General features: G+C 48.9%; 1 protein-coding gene across 1 annotated transcript in view; it reads left to right on the top strand.

Moving 5' to 3' along the window:
• FAM178B (family with sequence similarity 178 member B) overlaps positions 1-27,898 on the top strand; it is a 180,628-nt gene that overhangs the window by 151,381 nt on the left and 1,349 nt on the right. Inside the window, exons 15-16 of the mRNA XM_035118861.3 lie at positions 21,309-21,386; positions 22,500-22,667. Of these exons, the coding sequence (XP_034974752.2) occupies positions 21,309-21,386; positions 22,500-22,667 (246 nt within the window). The remainder of the gene's footprint in view (positions 1-21,308; positions 21,387-22,499; positions 22,668-27,898) is intronic.

Below are 27,898 nucleotides of genomic sequence, written 5' to 3'. Positions count from 1 at the left end.
CCCCTCGATGCACCTGTCATGATGCCCATGGCACAGCCCAGACCCACCGCCCGCCCGGTGGCCTCTCCGTACATGGCCGCGCCGGGTTTACCTCAGCCATGGGCAGGAACTTCAAGCGTCGCTGCCTGCCCAGAGCTGCCTGTGGCTTCAGATTGGCTGCAGGCGCTTCCTGCAGCCAATCCAAAGCTGTGCCAGAATCGCTGCCCATCCAGAAGCTGTGCCAATGTCACGGAAGTCAGTCCCCGTGCAGAGAGGTGTCCGCAGCGTGTAGGGGCTGACCGAGTGAGCGGCAGGGTCTGCGGGCTGGATTTATGAGCCTGGGGAGCCGCATCCGGCCTCTGGGCCTTAATTTGTTGACCCCTGCACCAAAGAGCAGACAAGCAGATACAAAATAATGCATCAATAAGAACATGCAGTCAATTAACCTACAAAAGAGATATGTCCTTTTTAAATAGGTATTAATATTCTCATCCTCCATGCATCTTGAGAGGTTCATAACTATTCCTGCAGCCCTGACTGAAAAGGTACAGATTTTAGGAGTTTTAAACACAAAGTAGGAAAGGACTTCTGCACCTTGATGGTGGCATTTTGAGCACGTGTACCTATTCCCATGCTGGCATGAGCCAGAATTCCCTTGTCTACAGCTCCTCAGACACAACACTTTTCAGAATAGCAGAAGTGGTTTAGTATCACATGCCTTCAAAATAGGTGCACTTTTTTCTGTCCTAAAGCAAGCTCTGTGCAGAATGGGGGGGGGGAGTTTCTGGGGGTATTCGGGGGGGGGGGTTCAGATTAAAATGCAAAAGAAGAAAACCCAAAAGAAGGAAGGCATCAATAGCAAGGAAAACTGCAGGAGATGAAATCTCAATGGCACATAAAAATAAATATTGTACCAGCCCCATAAAAGTTATTTTTGTACCTTTGGTGGGCATCCGTTAGCTAGTGTTGATGACATTGCATTCAAAACCCTCACAATCTTTACAACTGTTTGACATAGATTTGATAGGAGAGGTGAAGGATGACCACATATACTGGTATTTATAATTCTAAACTTGCCTTTTTAAGCCTACTTGATGTCCGAGTATCAGTTCTAATACCTCCTGCGAAACCAGGTTTCGACTGCAGGTGAAGAATCTACTGCACTCTTGACATAGTGACATTTTGACCTTTAATGGTACATGCACCCTACTTATCCGAACACACTTAAAGGCATTAAAGAGAATTAGAAGTACAGGCTCTTTTCTAGGGTATTAAAGGGGTGCCCTAGGCTAACCTACACTTTCAGATCTATAGCATCACTTGGAAGGGAGTTGGGTGGGCATTCACTGTAGACCTGATGCTTGCCCTCCAAACAAGAGATTTCAGCCCATGCTGGTCCCTCCCTCCTCCCCCTCCCCTGCCCCTCCATGTGACAGATGGGTCCATTGTACAACCACTGAGGTTTGTGTAGGCGACATGACCGAGGGCATCCGAAGGCTGAACTGGGGAGTGGGGTTCTCAACTCCTGCAGGAGAAAGTGTCAGGGGAAAGATCCTCTAATGGCAAGGATGCAGGAATAGCCAAGGGCAAGGAAGGCCCCATCCTGAACTCTGCTCAGGCCATTTGTGCAGTGCTGTGCATACAGAACTGGGCAAGTGCAGACATTCAGAATGGTGACGTTTTAGACTATAGCATTATTTATTTGTATTTGAAATTTATTAAACAAGTACTCATGGTGATATATGCATTTTCAAACAACTAGGCTTTAAAATAGTGCTTTAGAACAATAGCATGCAAAACAAAAACAAAGTCCACTTAAGCTGTCCTAATAGTCACTGTGCTCAGCTCAAGGGAGTAAGATTCACAGGCCTTCACAGTAACCTAACTCCAGCCTTGCAGGAGGGCCTGGCACCCACAAATCCAGAATATTGTGAAGCAATTCTGCTGCTGCCTAGCAGACGCTCTTCTCTGCATTCTCAGCAGTGAACCAACTCTCTATGTATCGCTCAGCGCTACATGGGGCCAAGTACGGGAACATACAGGTAATTTGGCAGCCAGCAGGGACCTGACACGAGAGGGAGCAGAGGGGAGGTGCTGAGGCTGGTGTAATGGCTCCAGAGCAAAAAGCCCTCAACATGCAGAGATCTTCAGGAGTCCTGTTCTTGCGTGTTCTCCTTTTACTTCCTTGTAGGCAGGTAGAACTGGGAAAGCAAGTTGCTTCTTGGGTCACATTCAGCGACACTTGCAGAACTTCCAAAGTGTGGGGGAGTCAGCTTTGTGTGCTTGAGTTTAGGGGCAGAGTGCGCAGAGAAGTTGACTCAGCTGGTTCTTTTACCCAGGGATTTACTCTCAGCTGCGCCCAGGGAAATAACAGGAAGAAAAGGCAGGATTCTGGGTCACCCGGCTCGCCCATCCACACAGCTATGTGAACAAAGGGCGAATAGAGAAGAAGCAGTCAGCACCCTTGGGCAGATGTTGGGGCCCAAGCCCCCTGGCAGAGTCCATTGGCACTGATACCTTGGCTCTCCTGGCCCCAAACTCATCAGACATTAGCAGCTGGGTGTGGGAAGCTGCCTTCCATGTCAGGTTTCCCACATTTCCCTGGCACATCTGATGTGCTGCTTGTCATCCCTCCCCCCACATTGACAGCTTGGGGTAGGCTTGGGAGTCATGGGCAGGCGCCAAATGTCCACCCCCCCTTCCTACGTCTCTGTGCCCACACCCCTGCACCTCCCAAGTACCCCGAGCCGTCAGGGGAAGGGGGGGGGCTATGCTGCTTTGCTGGGGCACTGGCAAAGCTGTGCAGCTCGTCTTCTCGGGAGCTGCAGCCCCCGTCCATCCTCCTCCCTCCCTCCTTGGCTCACTGTAAAGCAGCAAAGCAGGAGCCACTTACGGTGAGCCAGGGAGGAGGGATCCCACCGGCGTCCGTACGGCGCTCCAGCGGCAAACCGCTATGTACAGCGCATGTGTGGCATCACTATGCACAGTGCATGCGTGAGACACAGCGCATGTGTTATACATAGCAGTTTGCCGCCGGTGCTGCCCGAGAGCCATATGGACGGTGGCAGGATCCTCCGCTCGCGGCTGCAGCGTCAGGGGACGGATCCTCCTCTTTCGGCTGTAGCAGCGATGGAGACATCCCACCGTTGTCCGTATGGCGCTTGGGCAGCACCGGTGGCAAACTGCTATGTACAGCGCATGAGCAGCGTCACTATGCATAGCGCATGTGTGGGATACCACACATGTGTTGTACGTAGCTGTTTGCTGCCAGCACCGCTCGAACACAATATGGACAGTGGCGGGACAGGGGCATAGGCAGGGGGGCAGTTGCCCCCCCTAGAACACAGGAGAGAGAAAAGCAACTCTCTCCGCGCCTCGCTCTCCCCAGTGCACGCTGGCAGGGCCGTCTCTAGGCCTGCGTCCGGTGGCGCGGGGCGCCAGGCCACCAAGGGCGCCACTGTGCCTGCTGCGCCTGCTGAGAGGCGTGGCAGAGGCCACCCCAGGCGCGGTGGAGGCAGCCCCAGGTGCGCCTCTCAGCTGTTCAGCGGCTTCAGGCCGCTTTGCGGAGGCGCGCGGGCCTGGGGCCGCCTCCGCCACGTGCAGGGGCGTCGCAACAGGGGCAGGCAGTGCCCCCTGGCCCAGGGCCAGGCTGGGTTGCGCAGGGCTCCGGCCCTCCAGGCGGCAGCCGTGCTGCGCCCGCCCACCCGCCGTGCCAGGAAATGGAGGGATCCGTCGCACCACGGCGGCAGGACACCGGGTATGCTTAAGACGGCCCTGCGCGCTGGGCTGGGGCAGAGAGGGTGAGCGGCGGCGGCATTGCTTGGGGGGCGTGGACGTTGGCCGCGCCCCCTGGGGATCCCGGCCACATCATCGCCAGCCAGCCAATCGGGTGGCTGGAGGTGGGGGGCGTGGCCGGGCCCCTTTTAAACTTGCCCCCCCCCTAGATTTGATCCTGGGGACGCCCATGTGGCTGCAGCCACGAACAGAGGATCCTCCACATGCAGCTGCAGCGCCATGATGGCTGCTCGCGCTGCTGCACCCGGGGTGGGGTGGCTGGGCAAGCACCCCATGGGGTACCTACTTGTCACCCTCCCAGATGTGGAACGTGGGGTGCACTGCCCCCCGCCCCCCAGCTTGCGCCGCCACTGCCTAGGAGTAAGCCCTGGTGAATGCTTGGGTACTTGTGAGTGGGATCAGGATGCACAGCTGATTCTGCTCCCCTTCTGCCCCAGGAGACTTGCTGTGGGCTGGCCAGCTGCCTGGCTTGGAGTCCGCCCCAGTGCAGGGGTGGCAAGCAGGCATCTCTTGCCAGCTCTCGGTCAGCTCAGTTCCATTAATAGTCTGTTGGCCTGACAACTTCCTCAAGGGTTGCCAAACTATATGAGGACAAATCGTAATGAAGGTTCCTCCCAATAAGCAGCATTCAACCCTACAATGTCTCCTGCAGCAGGCTTAGTCATTTTCTTTAATCTCTGCGGCTGCTGACGTGTATCAATGGGTGGAGACGGCGGTGTAGCTAGCCGCCTGGCTGCCCGGGGTGGCAAACCCGAAGGCACCCCATGCGTGCACAGGAGGGATACGACGCGGCGCCGCGGCAACACAGCAGGCAGCCCCAGGTGGCGTCTGGCAGGCCTCCCCCCTCCCTCTGGCCCTCCCTCCGCCCGTCCTTACCGCGCTCGAGGCGGTTCTCCTCAGTTTGCGTTGGCTCTGCAGGGGCTGGTCCGGCTCGCTTGCTGCCTGGCTTTCTTCAGGGCCATCATGGAGGTGGGCGAGGGCTGCGCTGCCGGCAGAGGGTGGCTCCTCCAGCAGGGTGGAGGAGCCGGGCTCGGAAGCCGCCAGAGCTCTTTTCTCAGCGCACCTCAACCTTGCCTCCACGTGGGCGGCGAGGGACACTTACAGCGGCGGTGGCAGCCGTCGGAGGTGGTCACCCCCATCCAGCCTGCCACCTGGGGCAGAACGCCCCCACCCCCCCTTACTACGCCACTGGGTGGAAACAGATCTGTGGAGCAAATGGCACTGCTTTGGAAGTGCCCTTGTCCTGTTCTGTACAAAGATATATTTTTCTCTTTGGGATTATGCTCTTAAGAAGGAAAAAAAAAATCAGTTATGTAAATGTGCAGTAAGGCAGCTATTGCTGCAAACTTTCTAGTGCAAGGGTGACACGCCTCTGTCCCGCAGGCCAAAGGTGGCCCACCAGGCCCTCTCCATTTCCCCAACATCATGCCCACCGGCCCAACACTTGACGTCATATGTCACATCAGGTGTGTGGCAGGTCGAGACCCAGTTGCAGAAAGCAGGATTGAACTCCCCAGTTGCAGTGAGATCAGTCCAACTCGGATTGAGCACACCAGCTGCTTCTCTCCTGGATCTGGCTGGCACACCTGAACCCGGCATAAATCAGGATTGAATTCGGTCCTGCCTGGGCAGTATCTTCCCCTTCCCCTGAAGGCCAACTTTGACAGATGGGTGGCGCCAGCCCCTATTAAAGTTGGCCCGCCAGGCTGGGGGAGATTAAGGTCTGGCCCACTGGGCCAAAAAGGCTCCTGTCCCCTGGGCTTGTGATGCCAGCAAGACACCTCTGCTCCCTCTACTTTGCCCCAACCCCAGGACTGTTCAACTGTTGTTGCTGCTGTTTGGGAGAATAGGTTTGTTTAAATACGACAGCCTGTGAATGGGTAAACAGATAAATGTCTATGTTTGAAGAAGCGTATTTGAAACATGCTGGATGTGGGGAGATTATGATGATTATATTATTTTATTACTATCTTTATAGGTGTATATGATTTGCAGAGAATGAGAGAACAGCTCTCTGTTGCAAGGGCTGACAATCTGAAACTAGCTACCACAGTAGCAAGAAAAGGAAGACGAGGGAAATGGAGACAGACATGAATGTGACAAATGTGCCGTTATTTCTGTTATTGTGTATTTAGGATTAATTAAAGAAGGCTACAGGCACTGGAAGTTGGCAGCAGCTTCATTTTATGTGTGCCATGCGTATGACAGGTGGAGAACCTGCTGTAGCCTCTCTTCCTAAAAAGCTGCACTTGGCTCCCCACTTTCAGAGGAGCACAGCCCCAAGGAACCTTGATTTCCCTCTAGTGCTTCAGCCATGCGAAAGAACTGGGGATTCTCCCACCCTCAGAACCCCAGATTTCCTTTTACTCCACTCATCCTCTCAGCCCCCCTCTAACCACTAGGCAACAAGGTACAGCCAGGATCTTTATTTTGATGGTTGTTCCTGCACCCAGCTTGGGAGCAATTCTTCCAAGGGGCAGGGAAGGGTGTAAAGTGGGAGGTGAGTCATATGGGGCAAGAATGGTAGAGTTGGGAGGGAGCACGAGAGTCATCTAGTCCCACCCCCTGCAATGTGCAGAAGGAACATGTTGCAGCAGGACATTGTGCGTGGCGGGGGGGAGGCTTGGGGGCTCTCACCAAGATGGGATCCAGCCCCCACTTTATTTGTAGGAGTGCCTGCCAGAATCAACTGGAGAAGTTTACCTGCTGCCATTCATCTTGGGATCTCCAGAATATTTACGCCAGGAATCATTTTTATTGCATTGCATTTTGTCTAGCTGGGTGGCTTCCTCATTACCTCCATCACCTTGGCCTGGGAAGACATTAATCCTGATAGAACCGTGTCTCACTTTGGATCATGCATTAACACGTTTAGAAGGCGCGTTCCTTATAATTGATATTCATTACAGTGAAGCCCAGAGGCATTATAATATTCATAAACAAAATGGGAGGGAGGGAGGGAGGGAGGGGGGAAGGGGTGCACTAGAGACTCACCTAAATTCTCCATTAAGCTATAGGGGTCAGCAGCAGGAGGTTCCAGGGCCAAATCTGCCTCTTCCAGTTGCCCATCCAGAGGCAAATAATGGTATAGGGGCACTGGTAGTTAAGAGAACTTTCTGGCCTGGTTTGGGCAAAGGGTTTATCCAGGTTTATCCTCCACCCCTCATTCAGCCAGCAACACATGAACTTTTCCCATATGGACCTGCCCAGTTCCTGAAATAGTCCCCTGAGGTCCTTCTCTGTGTGCCACCTCTGACAGAGGTCCAAAGGATGGCGGCAAAGCACAAGCCTTTCTGTTGTAGCTCCCTGTATGGAATTCTCTCCCCAGGCATGCCTGCCTGGCACCAACTTTGTAATCGTTTTGGCACTGGGCAAATCTGCTTTTATTTTCCCATGAATTTGGGCAGCAGCAGAACTTAGATATATATTCAACAGTGGAATGAACTCCCTTGGAAGGTGGTGGACTCACCTTCCTTGGAGGTTTTTTAGACAAAATGGCCTTGTGTCAGCGATTCTTCAGCTGTAATTCCTGCATGAAAGGAGGTTGGACTCGATGAGCCATGGGGTCCCTTCCAACTCTACAGTTCTGTGTTTTTATTCCAACTGTGTTTTCAATACAGCTACATCTTTTTATTATTGCATTTCATTCTTGTTGTAAATCACTTTGGGATTTTCATTATGGGAAGCAACATTAAATTCAACAAACCTAACCAAACCAGCCACCTGGAGAAGCATGGCAGAGGCAAAAAGAGTGCATTGCCTCTTCTGCAGTTCCCACCCCACTGACATTCTAGGCAACTGCCCAATTGGTGGGTCTGCCCATTCCACGTCTGGAATATGCAACAACCTCCAAATGGCACTTGCTCAGCTTTTGCAAAGGCATCATGTTGATGGCTGCAGTCAGTTTGCAACACCCTGGAATGTCTGGGTGCTTCTGGCAAGGACTGTGTCCAGTTCTGGGCACCACAGTTCAAGAAGGATATTGACAAACTGGAACGTGTCCAGAGGAGGGCAACGAAAATGGTCAAAGGCCTGGAAATGATGCCTTATGAGGAACGGCTTAGGGAGCTGGGTATGTTTAGCCTGGAGAAGAGAAGGTTAAGGGGTGATATGATAGCGATGTTCAAATATATGAAAGGATGTCATATGGAGGAAGGAGAAGGATTGTTTTCTGTTGCTCCAGAGAAGCGGACACGGAGCAATGGATTAAAACTTCAAGAAAGAAGATTCCACCTAAACATTAGGAAGAACTTCCTGACAGTAAGAGCTGTTCGGCAGTGGAATTTGCTGCCAAGGAGTGTGGTGGAGTCTCCTTCTTTGGAGGTCTTTAAGCAGAGGCTTGACAGCCATATGTCAAGAATGCTTTGGTGGTGTTTCCTGCTTGGCAGGGGGTTGGACTGGATGGCCCTTGTGGTCTCTTCCAACTCTATGATTCTATGATTCCTCCCTTCCAGAGCAGAGTGATTGCACGCAGGGCCCGCCTCCCGCGTCTGCAGGGGGCGTGGTCAGCCCCCTGCACCAGCCCCTCCCCGCCACCGCATCATACCCCTCTGCCAGCCAATAGGGCTCACGGGGGGGGGTGGAGTCCAGCTCCGTTTAAACTGGAAGTTGCTCCAGTCCCTTAGTCCTTTTGACTGACTGCCCTTTTCTGGACCTTTTCCAACTCTGCAATATCTTTTCTGAGGTGAGGCAACCAGAACTGTACACAGTATTAGTGCAAGTGTGGTTTCACCATAGTTTTGCATAAGGACATTGTGGTATTGGAAGTTTATTTTTAGTCCTGTTTCTGATGATCCCTAAAATGAAATTCACCTCCTCCACAGCTACTGCACACTAGATTGGCATCGTCCACTATGACTGCAAGGTCTTCTTCCCATCAGTCACTGCCAGTTCAGTACCCATTCGTGTGCATATGAAGTAAGGATCCTCTCCCCTCCAATCCCTTTACACTTGCGTACAAAGAATTGCCTTCGCCATTTTATTGCTCACTCATCCAGTTGGGAGAAATCCTTTCGGAGCTTCTCACAATCCTTTTTGTTTTAGCCGCCCTGAATAATTTGGTATTATCAGCACATTTGGTACATAACTCCAGATCATTTCTGAACAGTCGTAACATCAGGTGAAGTGTTATAATATACTGTAGGTTGTTTGGAAGAGGGACTGGTGTTCATTGTATGTTTATCCTGTGTTTGCCTCTGTTAAGCAGGTCTATCAGCTTTTTCTATTGTTTCAAAATCCCACAAGAGACTAGAGATGGCAGGCAGGGAAAATAAATCAGTGTTTGTATCATCAAGGCAAATCTTCTCTTCAACCACTTTCAGGTCTCTTGTAACCTGTTGTTGGTCTCCAACCTCATCCAAGAATCTTGCAGTGCTTATATTCCTACGTATTTTGTTTTTATCCCGTTTGTACAAGTGTCCTTCCAATAGCAGAGCTGGTCTTCCAACCTTTAGGGAGTAAGGAAAGGGCTCAGGCAGGAGTGCTTTCTGCTGCTCGTCACCTCACTCTCGATCTAGAGTTTAAAACCACCACCCCAGTTTGTAATCTAATAGCTAGAAGCAGCATAAACAGCTGGGAGCTGGCTCCAGGCTGCAAGGCCAGCCTGAACATCTGGTTCCGCAATGCATGCTCTCTACCCCTCCTCCTTGGCGACAGCAGCTGCCAAGGCTGGTGAGGAGGAAGAGAGCCAGGGAAAGAGGGGGCATCTGAGTGACTCAACTCCCTGCTTTCTGATGAAATTATGAGTTTTCTTTCCCTCACTTTTTAAACTCTCAGTCAAAGGGGATTTTCCCTCCTGAATTTCTACATCCGCGTAAAATAAGTAGGCCATCTGCCAGGCCCAAAAGGCCAAGGAATTGTTCAGAGGTTTGCCAGTTTTTCGGCTGGGGAATGGCAGAGTTCCCAGTGTGCTTGAGTTTACAGGTAGAGTTTCCAATTGAGTGGGGTTTTTGTAGTTCTTGTTCCTTTTTAACAGCAACATGGTCAATAGAGATTTAGCTGTCCAGGCTTCCCTATCACAGCACCTCCATGCCCACAAAAGCTTCATCTGTTTATGTATCCATGTATTCAAGGTGTAAGACCCTGGCCAGGGGGGAAATACCACCATCCTCATTTACCTTTCCTCTGCACTTTCCAGGCATAGTCTGTGCTTTAAACTCTGGTACTTTATTTTTATTTGGTTTTGGGGTTTTCTGCTCCAGAGCTTTCCCTGCAACAACCCTACTCTTTACTGCTGAATCGGAGCAAATGGCAAAGTGCCATTTGTTCACTTCAGCTCTAAAGAGCGAGATTTTGCAGGGAAAGCTCTGGGATGAAAAAGTTTGCCTGGACTCAGAGTTTTAAAGTGTGGACCTCTGTGTCAAAAGTGTGGGGCAAGAGGTAAGTGTGGATAAGCATGGATAAGTCCTGCCATTCATTAACACATCTGTGCTTGGAAACAGTCAGGACCTCTGAGCACAGGTTCATCCACTCTTTTTTTTTTTTTTTGGCCTGCCAGGGGTCACACGAGGCCCTGCCTCTGACCCACTTCCCTCAGTACTGACCTTGCCATGGCTCCATAAAAAACAAGCCTAATCCTGACCGTAAGAGGATGAGCTGCTTGAGAGCTGCCAGGCACCAGGCAGGATTGGGCAGGTCTGGGGCAGCCCCGCTTGATGCCATCTCCAGGAGATATCAGGTTGCCCAGCTGAGCCAACCCTTGAGCCTCCATGCACAAAAGCAGGAAGCTGGTTTTAACTTCTTGCAGTTCCTCCTCTTGACCTCTTCTTTCTTTCAGGGAAAGAGGCAGGAACAGGGTTGAGTAGTGATAGGTCAGCATTTTTTTTTTATCCCCTTGGCTCTGAATGATCCCTGGCGGGAAAGAGGCAACAATGCCTGTGCTCTACTTAGTTGATAAGCCTGTTGGGCTTCTACCGTATATGCTTATTTGAGGATTGTTGTCTTCACTTGTGAAAAATGTGAGACAGACCTAGAGAAACCTTGAGGCAAAGGCTTAAAAAACACCAGAATGAGGGGAAACTAGCAATCTGTATTTCACCCCCACACACACACACACAAACCTCCTTATTCCTGAGTGTCCAGTATTTTTGCTGCCAACATTTGTGCAATATGGGGGTGAGAGCTAGATTACTACTAGAAAAGAAAGGAAGAAATTGGGATTCTCCTGAGTCCAGCAGTTTTTTTGCAGGTGTACAGATATGCCCTAGGGACAGGCCACCTACCCTCCATGGCTTTCCTCTGTCAACCTCACCTCTTTTAGTAAAGAAGCCTTTGATGTGTAGCTCTGATAACAGCTTGTGTTGCCAACTGATCTGCAGGAGAGGAAAATCTGCTTCTGTGACTGACTGTGGTTTGAACTGCAGAAGCAAAGAGGGGAAGCTTGCTCATAGCATGGGCCTAAGGATTATTTCCTGCTAATTGAGCTGCTATTAAAAACACAGAAGTTAAAAACAACCCCCCAAAGTGGTGGTCAGCTTTTTTGTGTGGGGCAGCAAACAATGTCTCTTAGACTTGCCATCTTTTCAGCCAAGCAGTGTCACTCTGCCTTTAACAACAGATCACGCTCTTAAGACGTAAGGCACAAGAGTGAGCTGGTGGAAGGACTAGGAGGGCGCTACAGTTAGTTGCTGCTACTGTTAAAGACACGTGTGCAGTGGCCAGTTTAAAGATTCGCCGTGTTAATGTGCCCAGGGCTTGTATTTGTGCAGCAAGACTATTGTCCTGTGTTTTTATAAATAGGAACATCTCCTTCTCCTCCTGTGCTGCCCTTAGGATCCATTTTAAGGCTGGCTGCTAGACCTGTTCCCATGCCTTCAAGTGCAGCAGGAGATGCAGAAAATCAGCAGGTGGTTTTCCTCCTGGCTTGCATCTCCAAGCTGCCTCATTTCTATGTGTCAGGCTATTGTTCTAAAAGCACCGGAAGAGATAAAAGGTAGCAGCTTTAGCCACATAATAAGGCTTTTGGGGAAGTCCCACATAGGGGTGCCAAGTAAGCTTGCACCTATGCCTTTAACAGCAACTTAAAATAGCAGAAATAAGTAGGTGGGATTTTTCACAGCCTGAAGAGGAACGTGATCGCCTGCTAGTGCCAGCAGCACATCAATTTCCTGGCAAGGGCAGAGCAACAGAAGCGTGCTGAAAAGTTGGCAACCCTCCACTGAACATATTGATGCCACCATATGCACACTTCTGGATTGCACCATTTCCCCCCTTCTTTCTGTATCTGAAAGAAAGCAAAGATTGCCAGGAAGCTGAACTTCCAGTGCCAGAGATGTGTAGAATTTATCCCGCTCCTGTTTCTGTATGTGTGCATAGCTCTGAACACAAGGAAATTTTCATCTTGCAGTTAGTAGATGGCATGACTACACTCAGGGCTTGAAGGATGATTCTGTAATTTCCTTCTCTCCACTCCCATCCCAGCTATCCAACAACTCATTACTTTAATTTGCCTCGGTTTTTTATTTTCTTTCATGCTTAATTAGAGCTCTTTTAATTGCTCAGATTCTTGGCTGGAAGGCAACTGGGGAAAGTATAGGATTAGAGAAAGAAGGAGGGTAGAAAATGATACATATTTATTAGCATTTTTTCTCTACTCAACAAAACAGACTGCATTCCAACATCTATTATTGCATATCTCTGTTTGGGCAATTAAAAATAACCCTCCCCAACCTTCCCCTTTTATCCTCAGCTGCCTAATTAATTATCCCTTCAAATAATTGCACTTAACATTTCTTAAATTATATTTGGATATGTGAGCATTACACATGAGAAGAGAGGAAAGCACTTGGCGTGTGCTGGTCCTTTAAAAGCAGAGTTGCCTGGGAACACTCCTTGGAGATGTGCCTGGCAACAGCTAGGAAGACGAGGGTCTGCTGCTGGCAGAGCAGAGAAGGTGGTCTTTGCTGGCCTTTGCTTAGGACAGCTTGAAAATATATGTATGTATATACATACATTATATACATTATATATATGTGTGTGTGTGTGTGTGTGTGTGTGTGTGTGTACACACACACACACATGGAAGGGGTGGGCAGATTTTTGTGCAATAATATCATACCCACGAAGATGGTGTCATCTGTGTCGCATCCTGCGATCTGTCACTGGGACTTATCTACTGCTAAGAAGATTAGAAGTTCCCTTTGTTAGTCTGGGTGGCGATTTGTTCCCCGTCCTGCTCTTCTTTCTCTGTTATCAGACCCATTTTATTTCTGTGTCTTTTAACTGCTGAATTAGCGGGAGACAAACCTGCCTATATCCTGTTTGCTTGTATTCTGTCTTAACTTGTACCAGGCCCACAAGGCAGCCGAGAAAGGCAAGAATCCCACCATTAAAATGCTATAAAAATGTGCAAGGTTAAGATCAGCACTGAAACAGTTCAGTTAGTAGAGCATGATGAGGCTCTTGGGGCAAAAGATTCTTGCATTGCAGGGGATTGGATTAGACGGTCCTTTCAACTCTACAATTCTAGGATTCCAAGTTTCCAGGAGAAAGCGCCCAGACCTGTACAAGTGGTTTTAGTTTTATTTATTTATTTTGATAGTTTGTATAATGCTTAATTGCAGTTGCCTCTAAGCAGTGTACAAGAGACTCAATACATTGGAAAGAAAAATCAGTTAAAATTATAAAGTCAAAATTCAGTTTAAATGCCTGCTGGAATTTTTTTAAAGTATTTATTTACTGCTTTCATTAAAAATGTCAAAGCAGTTTACAACAATTGTGCATAAGATGATACAATAAAAACCATATTTAAAAAGTTGAAATCAGTTGTTATGGGAAGATGTATTCTTCATTGCCTGCATAAATCTGACTGCACAGAAACGTTTTCATTAGGCACTTAAAAGCTGACACAGAAGGTCTTTATTAGGTGCTGGAAGTTCAGCAAGGAGGAGATCTGCCTGACCTCAGCTGAAATGGGCCCCAAGCCCTGAACAAGGGACTTCTGGCAGACATGCCCCAAACATCTGAGCCATGGGGGAACACTAACAGTGACTCCCACCCCAAAGACCTCCCCAGTAATAAGACAGAGATAGAAGGAATCCGGGAGCTCCCTTGGCACTTTAGGGAACAAAGAGGTCTTCAATGTTTATCTATTATCAGTGGGCTTCTCAAGCCTCAATCCTGAGCAGGTGGGATGCTTAACTCTACGAGTCCTCTCTACCCCCAGTTGTTTTTCACTCAGTTGTTTCTGATGTTGGAGCTCAGCAAGGAAGAAAAGCAGCCATGGAAAGGCTCTCTCTCTCTCTCTTTCTCTCTCTCTCTCTCTCTCTCTCTCTCTCTCTCTCTCTCTCTCTCTCTCACACACACACACACACACACACACACACACACACCCCTGCCAGCTCTCTATGAATCTGCCTCCCAGCTACCAAAGGGACCGGGGAGGGGGGGGGAGCTTGGGAACCCTGTGTTTTGCTCCTAACATCTATTCCCTCCACATGCCCAGAGTCTAGTGTGAGCCAGCCCTATGTGATGAGTAGCTCCGTCTGTCTGCCTAGGCTTTCTCCACTTCCCCTGCTTGGACAGGCTCCAGGTAAAACCTTCCCCTGCACTACACAATAGCATCCTGGACCGTGTCAGCTCTGGGACTGGCAACTCCCGACCTGCTCCCCTTTCCGGGTGTGGAGGTGGAGAGGAGGCAGGGTTTCAAAAGGCAAAAAGGCACCACTCCAACGGCAGCCATCAGGGGTAGCCTGGCTCCCATGTCTTACAGAGGCAACGGGCTTTGTTTTTACTGATTGGGTTTTGCAAAAGAGGCCCTTTTCTGCAAAGAGAAATGCTGAAACTCAGAGACCGATCTCTATTCACAGCTGGACTGTGACTACTCAGTGGGGATGGGAACATATTCTCAGAGGCACTCTCATAATCTCGGAATGATAGAATCATGGAGTTGGAAAGGACCACGAGAATAATCTAGTCCAGCCCCCTGCAATGTAGGAATCCTTTGCCCAACGTGTGGATCGAATCAACTCATGACCCTGAGATTATGAGTCTCAACTGAACTATATCTCTTCCTTATTTCTTCTCATATTCCAGCCATGCCTTCCCAAAAAGGCTCCAGGGTTTTAAATCCTGCACAGGAGTGCAAAACATTTTCATAAATGCAATGCTGCTTTTTGTCTCAGGAACATGTGCTACCTCAGTTGGTAAAGGGTGTTTCAAAATGTACGCTTGGAAGCTGAGACTGTTCCCTTCATCCAGTAAAGATCACGGCATTCTTCCAAAGCATTCTCCATAAAACTGTGGTCCACAATGTTTTTTCAGTTGATCTGTCAGTTACAGGGGTGGCCAGGGTTTACCTCACCTGGGCCGGTTCACTCCAGCGGAGATCCCTCTGTGGGCTGGATCACGCATGCGCATGGCTGTGATTTCTGGCACCTGCGTCTGCACAGACGCGATTTCCGGTACTGCGGAAGCGAGTCCCCGCACCGTGCCAGTTTATCGCAGTGTGCGGGGACACACTGAGCGGTCAGCTTGGTTCGGGGGCAACTCATGGGCTGGTTAAACAACCCCCGTGGGCCACTTGTGGCCCATGGGCCTTAGGTTGCCTACCCATGGTTTACAAAATAATCCTAATTATGTAGGAAAATGTTGGGAGGTAAAGATTTTTATTTTTAAAAGGGGGGGGTCCAACTCAGGCACATGCAATCCTGCAGAGGCAAACCCCTTTGCAATTTTAAACTGACAATGGGCTAACTTATTCAGCAGTGCAGGGATGCAGCTGGTGAGATGTTCAAATGAATAATTAGGGGTTATTTTTAAGGTGGGGGAACCTGAAGTTGCAGACTTTTCCATTGCCAGATGGTAGCATGTATCAGACAAGGGACTAGCAGCTGATACCACTTCTGGCACTTGGGAGCTGGGAGGTAAAGGGAGGGTTGTCTCCCACCTCTAAGCTTAATCCTGTTTGTCTTGCAATCTCTTAATGCAATTTGCTGGCGTCCCCACAGCAAACAGCTTACCTGCAAACCCCTTTACCTGCTGACCTCTTCTGCTAAGCTTGTGCAAAACAGCACACAATGCTTCACTGTTCCCTGTTGGCTACTGGGTTACTTGCTAGTTGAAAGATCATCAGCATAGGTTAAATCTTCAAAGGGACTTACTGAAGGGAATTGGGACAAGATCTCTCCTCTGGGGGGGGGAGTTAACTCAAATCCATGTGTCACTGTGTCTTTATTTCTCGCAGGGGGCGGGTCCTCGAACCGCAAACATCACCTGGCTAGATCAGGAATTTCCACAGAAGAACTGACTCCCAGGCTTGTGCAATGTGCAGCTATACGAAGCTGGGGGAGGCCAGAGGGGCTGGGCCAGCTTTCCAACATATTTAGCCCAGTTCAAAAGCTGGAAGGTTTCCTTATTGCTCCCTTTGCTCGCCCACAGCTCTCTGACATGTATTCTGACTAATTCACCACTTGAATTCCCCATGACCTTGATGCTACCAGCTGCTCCAGCTGTGATTGCTAATCAACATCAGCAATCACATTTATAAAACTACAGGGAGTTTTGTGGCACTATTAAAGACTTACAGGTTTACTGTGGCATATGATTTTGTGAAGGAAAGCCCAGTTTGTCAGAAGCATGAGGGTATCCCCAGTTGACAGAGAAACGCACACAGACAAACCTACAGAAGATGGATTGTCAATCTGGGGCCATGAGGCCATGCAGTGCAAGAGGAACAGCAGATTTGTGGCATTACTAATCTATGCAAAGCTTGTATGTATATAAGATCAGATGCATAGCTGCCAAGTTTTCGCTTTTCTCGCGAGGAAGCCTATTCAGCATAATGGAAAATCCCTTAAAAAAAGGGATAACTTGGCAGCTATGATCAGATGCTAGGGAGGTTCCGTTATCATTAATTACTCCTGTTGCAAATGGCCACCATGCTTCTCTTGTAGTCATTGGAGCTTTGCATAAAAATGTATTCTGGGTGAACCTCTTGCTTTGCTTGGCCTTTTGGCCCAGTATTTACACACACACCCAAAACCAGGCATCTCCAAACTTCGGCACTCCAGATGTTTTGGCCTACAACTCCCATGATCCCTAGCTAACAGGACCAGTGGTCGGGGAAGATGGGAATTGTAGTCCAAAACATCTGGAGGGCCAAAGTTTGGGGATGCCTGCCCAAAACACTCCCATTGTGTGTGAGAGAGAGGGGGGGGAGAGGGGGGGAGAGAGAGCGCTAAGGATAATGTGTCATGTATCAGACAAAGTGGGCTCTCATCCAAGAAAATGTAAACTAGAAGAATTCTACTGCTTTTTCCGGTGCCGCAAGGTGTTTTTATTCTTGCTGCAAAACCTAGCATAACTATCTCTTTGGAATACTGTACATAAAAGTTAAATAAACATTCACATCTTTATTAATAAAGAACATTTAAAACAATACAAGAAATGATATAGTAGACTTTTAAGAAACAGCAGTATGTAACAAGAGGGAAACAAATCAGAAGTGGAAGTTGGGGGAACCCCAGGAGGGGAGGGAAGAAGTGATGTAACATAAATGTTATTGATATGAGATGTATGTAATAAAAGTAAGGTGGAGCTTCAGGATCCCTTGCATTACACTCTTCTACTAACCTTTAAGTCCCATTGAGTTCCATGGGCTTGGCCACAACAAAGTGGGCACAGGATTTCAGCCTTGGGACAGACCATCCTAACCCTGGAGCCACTTTGCGCCAGCAAGAAAAGCTAGGGTTGCCATATGTCAAAATGTGAAAATGTTGAGCTTTTTTGGGCCAAAGTTGAACTTTTGAATGAAAAATGAAGTTGTTGAGATATTTTTAAGGAAATTCGCCAAAATCTTGACTTCTGCCATGGGTTGCCATACATCTGGTTTTCCCCAGACAGTTAAGTGATTTCCACCCAGAAACTGTTTTGGAGTGCTGTATGTCCAGGAAATTCTGGGTGTAAGGCAGCCCTAAGAAAAGCAGGTACCAGCAGATCCAGTGGATCCTTGGGCACAACTCCCCCTCTTGCCTTTGGGGGGCTTTGCACTGGCTGCCACTGGTTGGGATGCCACCAGCAGTAGCTTCCAGTGGTGTGTGCTTTTAGGCAGCTGAGTCTCCCCATCAATGAAGTCCAGCACAGCCAGGCAGAACTGAGCAGAAAGACATTTCCTCTGCCTCCAAACACCATGCAGCACAGTGGATCAGAGGCTACCGTAGATTGCTTTGTTCAGGAAGTAGGCAGTCTACAAATCTGCAGTCCTATACAGTGGTACCTCTGGTTAAGAACTAGATTCGTTCCAGAGGTCCGTTCTTAACCTGAAGCACCACTTTAGCTAATGGGGCCTCCTGCTGCTGCCGTGCTGCCGGAGCACAATTTCTGTTCTCATCCTGAAGCAAAGTTCTTAACCTGAGGCACTATTTCTGGGTTAGCGGAGTCTGTAACCTGAAGTGTTTGTAACCCGAGGTACCACTGTACAGTACTCACTTACAGGCAGGCAGCTCTGTGGAACTGAATGGAACTTACTAAGTTGACCTGTGAAGGGCAGTCTGCAGTGGAAATGGTAGGGGAGGGAGGGAACTCGTAGAGGCTGGGTGTCCCTCTGCTGCTCAAGATACTCTGAATATCTTGCAGTGAGCGGAGAGTTCAAGCAGATGGCCTGCCAGGCCTCCTCCCACTCTAATCGCTCTGCTGTTGATACCTTTAGAAGCAGATACGTTGTTTAACACACACACCTACCCTTATCTTCTTTTCTCCATTGCCCTGCAATAAGTTGGCTGCCGTCTTCCATAGCTGAAGCAACAGCTGAGGAGTTCTGCTGCGATGAGCTGAGTTGCAGGACATCTGTGGGAAGGACGGTTTGCACAAGGGACCCCATGAAGTCTGGCTTAGAAGCTAGGAAGACTTTCAGGCCTGGACAGATGGCACTGGCAGGGACAGATGGGGGGGCAGAGGGGGAGGCAGGAGCATGGAGCCTAGGGTTGCCATATTTCAAAAAGTAAAAACCAGGACACTCAAAATGTTCTTGAGCTTTTTTTTAGGAAGACCCCAACATTGTTGAGGTGTTTGTTTGTTTTTTACAAAAACGGCAAAAAAAATTGAAGGACAAACTGCTGCCTTCTGGAAATTGGAAATTCCCCCTGGATGTCACTTCTGCCTTTGAAATCCCGGTAATGTCCAGGAAATCCCAGGCGTGTGTCAGCCCTAACAGAGCCACACCCCTTCCCTGCTGCGCTACAAGGTGGATTTCGGCTTGGGAGAAAACAGCTGCAGGGCTTGGATAGATTCTGGTTCTCCACTTCTTTGCAGGGGAGACTGAGTTTCTACTCTATACAGAACTCCCTACGAGACAAGTCTCAGTATGCCAAGTAGGCGGCTTGCTTGTGGCTACAATATCTAACTATCAAGCAGAGAGATTCATTGGGGGACCTTTTCAAAGTCAAAGTTTGTTGTGATACAAAGCAAGTTGTGCAGTAGTGGCTTCCTAACCATGTTTAATCAGAAGTTTAATATTGAATTCAGCGGGACTTACTGTACACTTCTGGGTAAGTGGGGTTAGGCTTGCAACCTAAGCTTTCCAGCAAAACAAGGCAGCAGGATTTGCATGCCCTTGAGGGCAGAGGGTAGGAGACCAACAGATGTGCCCAAGAGCCAATCCACTGAGAAGTTCCTGTGCAAAAGCCCCCTTGATATGCGCTGGGAGCTGTGCAAGTGGGGAGACCTAGGAGGGGTCTTGCTCTCGCTGCAGGGTGGGCTAGTTGCTAACGGGGCACACCGCTGGAAGCAATGGGGCTAGTGGCCATGGGGCCCCAAAAGCTGATAAAGCTTGCACAGTCATTGGTCTGTCTCCTTCTGCTGGACTCCAGCTGGGTTGGCCATCCATGGTTCTGTCCTGAGAAGAGGCAGAGGGTCCCAGGAGGCTGAGGGAAGGGTCTGGCAGCTTTGTTCCTTTTCTCTCTAGAGGGCATCAAACCACTGTCATCCTCTATTTCCCATGCGGACCTTCCATCTTTTTCCACACTGCAGAAAGTCCAACGTTTTACCAGAAGCAGTGCATTCTCCACAGCTGAAATGTTTCCTCAGCTATTTTAATTTTCTAATGTGAAGGACATATCAAGAGTCCTTCCCAACTGTTCCTATTTTCAGATTGGACTCATTTGCATCCTGGCAAATTCAGGTTAAAGATGGTTAGTGCTCATGCACAACAAGCCTGCTTCCTCACCCCCAAAATCAGACTCTTGCTGCAGGCATGTCTAACAGGTAGATAACTGGACGCCTGTGGTAGATCACTGGTAGATCACTGGCTCCCTCGAAAGAAGTTCAACAACTTTGGCTCCCCTAAAAAAAGCTCAGCATCTTTGTCTTGCACCCCCCAAAAAGGGGGCTTTCCTTTTTTTTCCAACAACTTGGACCTGAACCCCCAAAAGGGAGTAGATCCCTGCCAGTTTTTAACTGTGAGTAGATCACAGTCTCTTGGGAGTTGGCCACGCCTGCATAAGGAAAGTGACAGGTCCACTTGCTCTGACAGAGCATCCTCTGACCTCCCCACAAACGAAAAGGAATGAATGCTCAATGCATAGCTGGCATTGCGGTTCAAGCACCTACCCCCTGCAAGACCCTGACCCAGAAACTCCAGCGGGTGCAGAATGCCGCGGCGAGACTCCTTACGGGGTCCTCGCCGCGTGATCACATTCATCCAGTGCTTTACCAGCTGCACTGGCTCCCGGTGGAGTACAGGGTCAGGTTTAAGGTGCTGGTTTTGACCTTTAAAGGACCCTCATACCTACGGGTATGTCCCGCAGAGGACATTAAGGTCCACAAATAATAACATACTGGAGATCCCGAGTCACAAGGTTAGTCTGGCCTCAACCAGGACCAGGGCCTTCTCAGTACTAGCCCCGACCTGGTGGAATGCTCTCTCTCAGGAGACTAGGGCCCAGCGGGTGTTGTCATCTATTCATAGGGCCTGCAAGACAGAGCTGTTCCGCTTGGCCTTTGGACTGACTCAGTCTGACCCCAGTGTTACCCTCCCCTAAGGTTTTATCCTACAGATATTTAAATGAGGTTCCACTTGTAGATTCCCATAAAATTATTATTATTATTATGATTATTATTAATGCCCTGGCTCTGTTGTAGTAAAGTGTGATCATACCATTGCATTAAAGCCCTCTTTCATTATAAACTGGAAAAGTTTTTTTTAGCAACAATTAATGGCACCCACCACCCACAAGCATTATACGGAATGGTTCCTAAGTTTCAAAGGGCTCCACCCACAGCAGTAGCATCACTCCTGCTAATGTGGAGAGAACATAGTGGGAGGCACAGAAAAACTGCAATAATGCAGAATCTCAGTTGCAGTTCTACCCGTGTCTTGCCACAGAAGAGCGGCATCTGGGTAGTGAGAGAGTATTCAGTCAGGAAACACACCTGCTTCTTTCTCTCTCTCTCTCTCTGATGAATGTTGCATGAGCTGGTGTAGAGGTTAAAATGCTGGGCTAGGGCCTGGGAGCCCAGCCATGGAGCCCAGCCGCTCTCTCTCTCTCTCACTAGCTAACCTACTTCCAAATGATATGCCTCTACCTCCCTTTCTCTTCCAGGCCTGCTACCTCTGCTACAGCCTCCTGACACTGGCCAATGTGGTTGTGGGAACCACGGCTGTCCCTCTAAGAGATCAGGTGAGTCAGGATCCCGGAGCAAGGACAGCAGAGAGCTGCTGTGTTGAAAAGGGGGAGATCACTCACCAGGAGAAATGAAAACTGCAATGTGTGTTACATTTAGCCTGGTGTGGTGGAGGAGAAGGCTGGAGGCGGGCCAGCTTTGTGGGCAGCAAAACTGCAGCTTCGCGGCTATGCTGGAGCCAGCTCACACACAACACTGAGAAGCAACAAAAAGTTCTAGCTCAGAGCAACCGTGGGGCTGGAAGCGGCACAAAGCAGAGCTCAGTTGTGGGGCTGCAGTTTGCAATCAGCAATGGTAGCTGATGGTAGCCTAGCAGCCACTTGGGAGGGTCCACTTGGGCAAAGAGGTGGCTCTCAATACTTTTCCACTCACAAGGGAGCCCAAGCAAAAGCAAGAGGAGAGCAAAGGGGAACTGGGGGAAAGGTCTGGAGCGAGCTACATATTACTCACAAACTTGTCTTAAGCCTCCCTCAATTTAAGACATGTTTATGTGTAATGTTTGGCTTGGTCCAGAGCTTCTTCCCGTTTGTCTTGTTTCTCTTCAGACTCCCTTTTGAGGCAGCCCTGTGTTGATACAACTAGCAGAATCAAGTCATAATGCAGCAGCATTTCTGACTGAAGGCCGCCCCACTTTCCTGCACATAAAACTTCGCTGCATGTGTGGGAGAAGGTTCACCTCCACGTTATCTATTTTAATTATATCTAGCTAAAGGCCCAGCAGTCTTTGTAAGCAGGGGCATGGGGCAATGCTCAAAAAAAGTATTATTGTGGGGAAATACAGTAAACAGTATTGAAGGCAGAATTGTGTATGTCCGCAACAATAGCATCATGAGTACAAATCATGATAAAAGTGCAATGAAAAGGATGTCTGGTACCCAATAATTATTTGTTTGTTTATTTTATTATATTTGCATACCACCCTTCATCAGAAGATTTCAGGGCAGTTCACAGCATATAAATACAAAAATAAATAAAAACACAAAACGCATACGTTATTCTCCACTCTGCTAATGCTTCACCAGAGGAGAGCAGCTGCTGTTCCCTGAGAGATGCCTCTCTCCCTGCCTTCCTGTCCCCTTGACTCTATGCCGCCCTTGCTCCCGCACCAGAGGCACCTCCAGCAGCTCTGCATCCAGCTGCAGCAACACATCAGCACCGGCATCCGGGAAGACGCTGGCCTCATGTACCGCACTGAGCTCAAGGACCTGGCGGCCCAAACCTTTGTCAAGTGGGAGGAGCTGCATTCTCGGGGCTGGCTCAAGATAACCTCCCTGCAGGTAATTTCCATGTAAAGAGGGACCTTGAAATGCATGGGAAGGGGGTGAGCGAGCCCCTTTCCTGCAGATGGTGAGGCAGAAGGAGGGTCACAACTTCTCTCCCTGTCCTGTATTCAGGAGAAGGTGTGAAAGAGCCTCTGTGCACACAAACTCTGCAAGGGATCCTGACTCCGCAGATGAGCAGAGGCACCTGCATTTTGGAACATGGATAGGCTCTTTTACAGCTTTCACCAAACAGAAGAAGCTGCCTTAACATGGGTCCTTCTAGCTTAGTATTCTCTACACTGACCAGCAGCAGCTCTCCAAGGTTTCAGGAAGTCTGGAGGTACCAGGGATTGAACCTGGGACCTTCTGCAGATAAGACATCTGCTTTACCACCGAGCAGAGCATCCAGAGCTGAGCCAAGGCCAGCAAGCACAAGCAGGTGCAGTCCTGTTCATACACTCACACAAAAGTGCAATGGAACAAAATATGTGAAAGGAGCTAAAATGCCACCATGAGGCAAGCTGAAGATGATGGGAGGGCAGTACAATAAGATACAGACCAGTCTGACCACAACCACTGGCAGGACCAGGAGAACTGTTCTGTGCAGAGTGTGTGTGTGTAAGGGGGATGTCATTTGGATAGTCCACCCAAAGCCTGGCAGTATTTCAAGCCAGCCTGGGATGCATGGGACCCTGGCAGCTGTGGCTCCATCTCCACAGCAGAACAAGGAGGAAAGGGAACAAGTGTGTCAGTCTGACTTGGAATCAAAACATTGCAGAGTTGGAAGTTGCCCCAAGTGTCATCTACTCCAACCCCCTGCAGTGCAGGAATCATAGCTCAAGAATCCCTGGCAGGTGGCCATCCAACCTCTGCTTAAAAACCTGCAGGGAAGGAGAGCCCACCACTTTCCCAGGTAGCCTGTTCCACTTGGTGCCATTTGTGCTTAAGGTCAGCCAAGAAAGAAGTCACCTGTACCCCAAAGCAAGGCGTGGGCAAACTCCCAACAGTTCCTGCTTTGGTCCTGGACAGCTCCAGAAGATTAACCAAAAAACCCACCTGGAGCTCCTGTGTGCTTGTGGTGCAAGAAAACCACACTTTCCCTTGCTTTCCAGCTCCCCGTCTCCATTACTCCCAGTGACTGCAAGCCACAGCAGCACCCACTGCACAGTCCCCCAGGAGAGGAGCAAAGCAATCTCTGCAGGATGCAGACCTGGCTGGAGAAGAGCTTCCCTGGTCTGGGGGAGGGGACGCCGGGCTCCGTTTCAGATTTCCATAAGAGGATACAATGAGATTTTAGTATGATGATGCAAGATTCTCTATGAGGTTGGAAGGGCTGCTCCCTGTTCAAGATTAAATTACAACACATTGGTTGATCTTCAGAATGTTCTTATCTTTTAAAGAACTTAGTATGACTATGGCACTATTGTGAACACAGGTTAGATAATCCTTTGTTTGTTTGTTTGTACACTGGCCCATTTCACAGATTAAAGCAATTGCCATTCTGTGCTTGGGGCCAGCTGAGTTGCCAGAAGTCTAGGCGTTCCTAGGAAACAATCAGATGTGGCCTGAAAGGTGATGAGACAAGGGACTGGCCTCTCTTCCATCTTCACTAAATCTTGTTCCTTGGGGGGGGGGGGAGTTGCCTGAAGCCAACCCCCTGTAAAACATATCCTTGCGAATCCTGCCATCTTCCATTCTGTGGACATGACCAAGCCAGTGTAGATGTCACTGAGACAGAAGCAGGATATTTTTTCAGCTGGAACTTACTCAGTTCCGGCAGCTCTCCAGTGGGCACCATTGCCATGATAAGAGGGTTCTGGCACCTGTTTTTCTAGAAAAACAGCACTGGACAGAAATGCAAACATGCTGGAAATGTGGACTCAGATTTGGAGGAGGCAGGTCAGATGCACAGCTTAACACAGGTTTGGATCTCTTCCAAACCTCTGCCAAAATTTTGTAGTTGTTTTGCAGCAAAAAACAACAACAACACTGCATTTTGCAGCATCTCACAAACTGAGCAACTGATACATCTAACATGGGATTCACATTTAACATTAACTACGGTACTGTTATAGAAAATTATGGGGGGGGGGAGAGAGAATCAGGACACCATTATTAATGAACAGAGAGGGGTGACCGAATTTGACAGCTGCAATACCCAGAATCCTGTTTAACGTCCGCTCCGCTTCAAAGACCCTCACCCCTCCCGCTTGGACTCAACCCTGCCTTAAGGAAGGCTTAAGGATCAGCATATGCACACATTTCCACATGACTAGCAACTTGGGAGCCATAATTCCCTGTCAATGCAAAATAAAAAAATTTCCTTCAGTAGCACCTTAAAGACCAACTAAGTGTATCTGAAGAAGTGTGCATGCACACGAAAGCTCATACCAAAATAAAAACTTAGTTGGTCTTTAAGGTGCTTGTTGTTGTTTAGTCGTTTAGTCGTGTCCGACTCTTCGTGACCCCATGGACCATAGCACGCCAGGCACTCCTGTCTTGCACTGCCTCCCGCAATTTGGTCAAACTCATGTTCGTAGCTTCGAGAACACTGTCCAACCATCTTGTCCTCTGTCGTCCCCTTCTCCTAGTGCCCTCAATCTTTCCCAACATCAGGGTCTTTTCCAAGGATTCTTCTCTTCTCATGAGGTGGCCAAAGTATTGGAGCCTGAGCTTCATGATCTGTCCTTCCAGGGAGCACTCAGGGCTGATTTCCTTAAGAATGGATAGGTTTGATCTTCTTGCAGTCCATGGGACTCTCAAGAGTCTCCTCCAGCACCATAATTCAAAAGCATCAATTCTTCGGCGATCAGCCTTCTTTATGGTCCAGCTCTCACTTCCATACATCACTACTGGGAAAACCATAGCTTTAACTATACGGACCTTTGTCGGCAAGGTGATGTCTCTGCTTTTTAAGATGCTGTCTAGGTTTGTCATTGCTTTTCTCCCAAGAAGCAGGCGTCTTTTAATTTCGTGACTGCTGTCACCATCTGCAGTGATCAAGGAGCCCAAGAAAGTAAAATCTCTCACTGCCTCCATTTCTTCCCCTTCTATTTGCCAGGAGGTGATGGGACCAGTGGCCATGATCTTTAAGGTGCTACTGAAGGAAATTTTTTTATTTTGCTTCGACTCAGACCAACATGGCTACCTCCCTGTCAATGGTATCTCATTCACAATGGAAGACTCCTCTGAACAAAAGACAGTGATCAACTCTTACGAAAATGTTAATTTCTCTTTGTGTTTAGGAATTCACACCTGGGGGGGGTGATAGGAGGACTAGGAGAGGTGTCAAAAGTGCTCAGATTTCTACCTTGAACCCTCCTTTTTTGTGAGGTATTGATTACATAGCTGTGATGTAGGAATGATGTATTGGGGGCGTTTCTTGGTGATGGGAAAACTGATAAAAGTGGAGGTTCTCTTTTGTTCTGGGTTCCTTCCTTGTTCTCCTGCGTGAGGGGAAGGACCCTGTTGCAACAGCAAATAAAGGCTTTGCTAGCCTCCAAACCTTTGTGACACATTCCTGCACCCAGGAAGCCCAAGAGGGCTACCTAGCACTCCCCCCCCCAATCCCTGATTTACGAGCTGGGATGATGCTTACATCCTTTTGTGCAAACATGATGGGAAACAGAAGCGCCACTTCCATGACTCTTCTCCGCCTCAGTTGCTGAAGGACTGACTCACCCCAGGAGTTAATGCTGGCTGGGCCCTTTCCTGCTAGTGTGGCCTGAAGTCATAGGCAGGGGGGTGGGGGTGGGGGGCTGGAGAAAGGAAATGATCTCCATTAGCATGGCTCAAATCAAAGGGGTTGAGAGCTGTTACTGCCCACTTAATTACTAAACAGAGTTTAATGAGTTGTCTTTCCTTCCTGACCTGGTGACTGCCCTCTCTTTATCCAATCAGCCAGGCCAGGAGAAGAAGAGTGCTGGATGCATCAATAGCTGTGTATGGATGGGGTTGGGGTGTGTGGACGCCTTGTGTGTTTCAGCACTGTAAGGAAGAGTTCTTTAGGAAAGGGACACCCTGAATTATGTTGAATACAGTGCCAGCCATGTAAATGGCACTCGACAAAGTTTCATAAGCATTTTTTCAAAGCTGGCGATATAAATTACAGCAGCGCCTGTTTATTGTAATGTGCAGAGAAACTTCACTTTATGTTTTACAATAGCATGCTATTGTGAGGTGGAAAATGCCATTTGCCTCATGCCCCCAGATGCCTTTGGGTGACCCCAGTCCTCCACAGGGGACAAAGGAGAGGCTGTCCCTTCTGTGTCCAGGATCTGTGCATCTGCCCTCTGCAGCCATTGGCTGCATCTTGGTCTCTAACACCACCAGCAGTTCCCAGACCATCACCCCAAATCCCTTCCCTTTTTCCACAAGGGAGAACAGAGCCAGAAACCCTGTCCTGTCACACAAAATGTGAATGAGCAGAGGTTGGCTGCTCACCCCCTGCTACAAGCTGCCCAGAGTGGCGGAGGAAACCCAGCCAGATGGGTGGGGTATAAAATATAATAATAATAATAATAATAATAATAATAATAATAATAATAATAATAATAATAATAATGTGTGCATATTAATGTGCTTTTGCAGACCTCTCCTTGGCATTCTCCTCCTGCACGACAGACTTCCCTGGCTCCCTTCACCCACCCATGTTGCATGGGCCAGGAGATGGAGAAGGTTGCCTGGAGAGGTTACTTCTGAGCCACATCATGTCCTGCTAGCTCATGCTCTAGAAGACCTAGATGTGCTGATAGAAAGCTCCCCAAGGGGTTGGTTGACTGTTTTGCTGCCTGAGGTACCTCAAGGATCCTGCAATCCTCCTCTTAGGCCTTTCTTCATGTGCCTCCCTCCTCCACAAGAGGTACAGGGGGTGGCAACGCCGGGGCTGTGATGGCTCCCTATTTGTGGAATGCTTTCCCCAAGGAGGCTTGCCTTCATGACATATCTCTAGGTGCCAGGCAAAAGCATTTTTAGGTAATCAGGCTAATAAAACAATCTATGGTCTTTTAAACTGTGGAGAGGAGGTTTGTTTTGTTATTTTGTTGCTTTTCGTGTTTTTGTATTTTAAACCACCTGTGATCCTCAGATTAAGGGTGGTATAGAAATTTAATAATCAAACCCCCCTGCAGCAGATGTTCAAAGCCCTGCCTGTCCGGAGCACCTTGCAAAGATCAGCAGCTGGCAAAGGCTGCTCTGGAGCAACATCCTGGCATCTGAACTTTGCCATTTCCCCAAGCCTCCCGCTT

This window comes from Zootoca vivipara, chromosome 6 (assembly GCF_965207765.1).
Source record: "Zootoca vivipara chromosome 6, rZooViv2.hap1.1, whole genome shotgun sequence".
NCBI classification, from domain to species: Eukaryota; Metazoa; Chordata; class Lepidosauria; order Squamata; family Lacertidae; genus Zootoca; species Zootoca vivipara.
The sequence above is the reverse complement of the archived record's forward strand: the minus strand, read 5'-3'. Positions and strand labels throughout refer to the sequence as shown.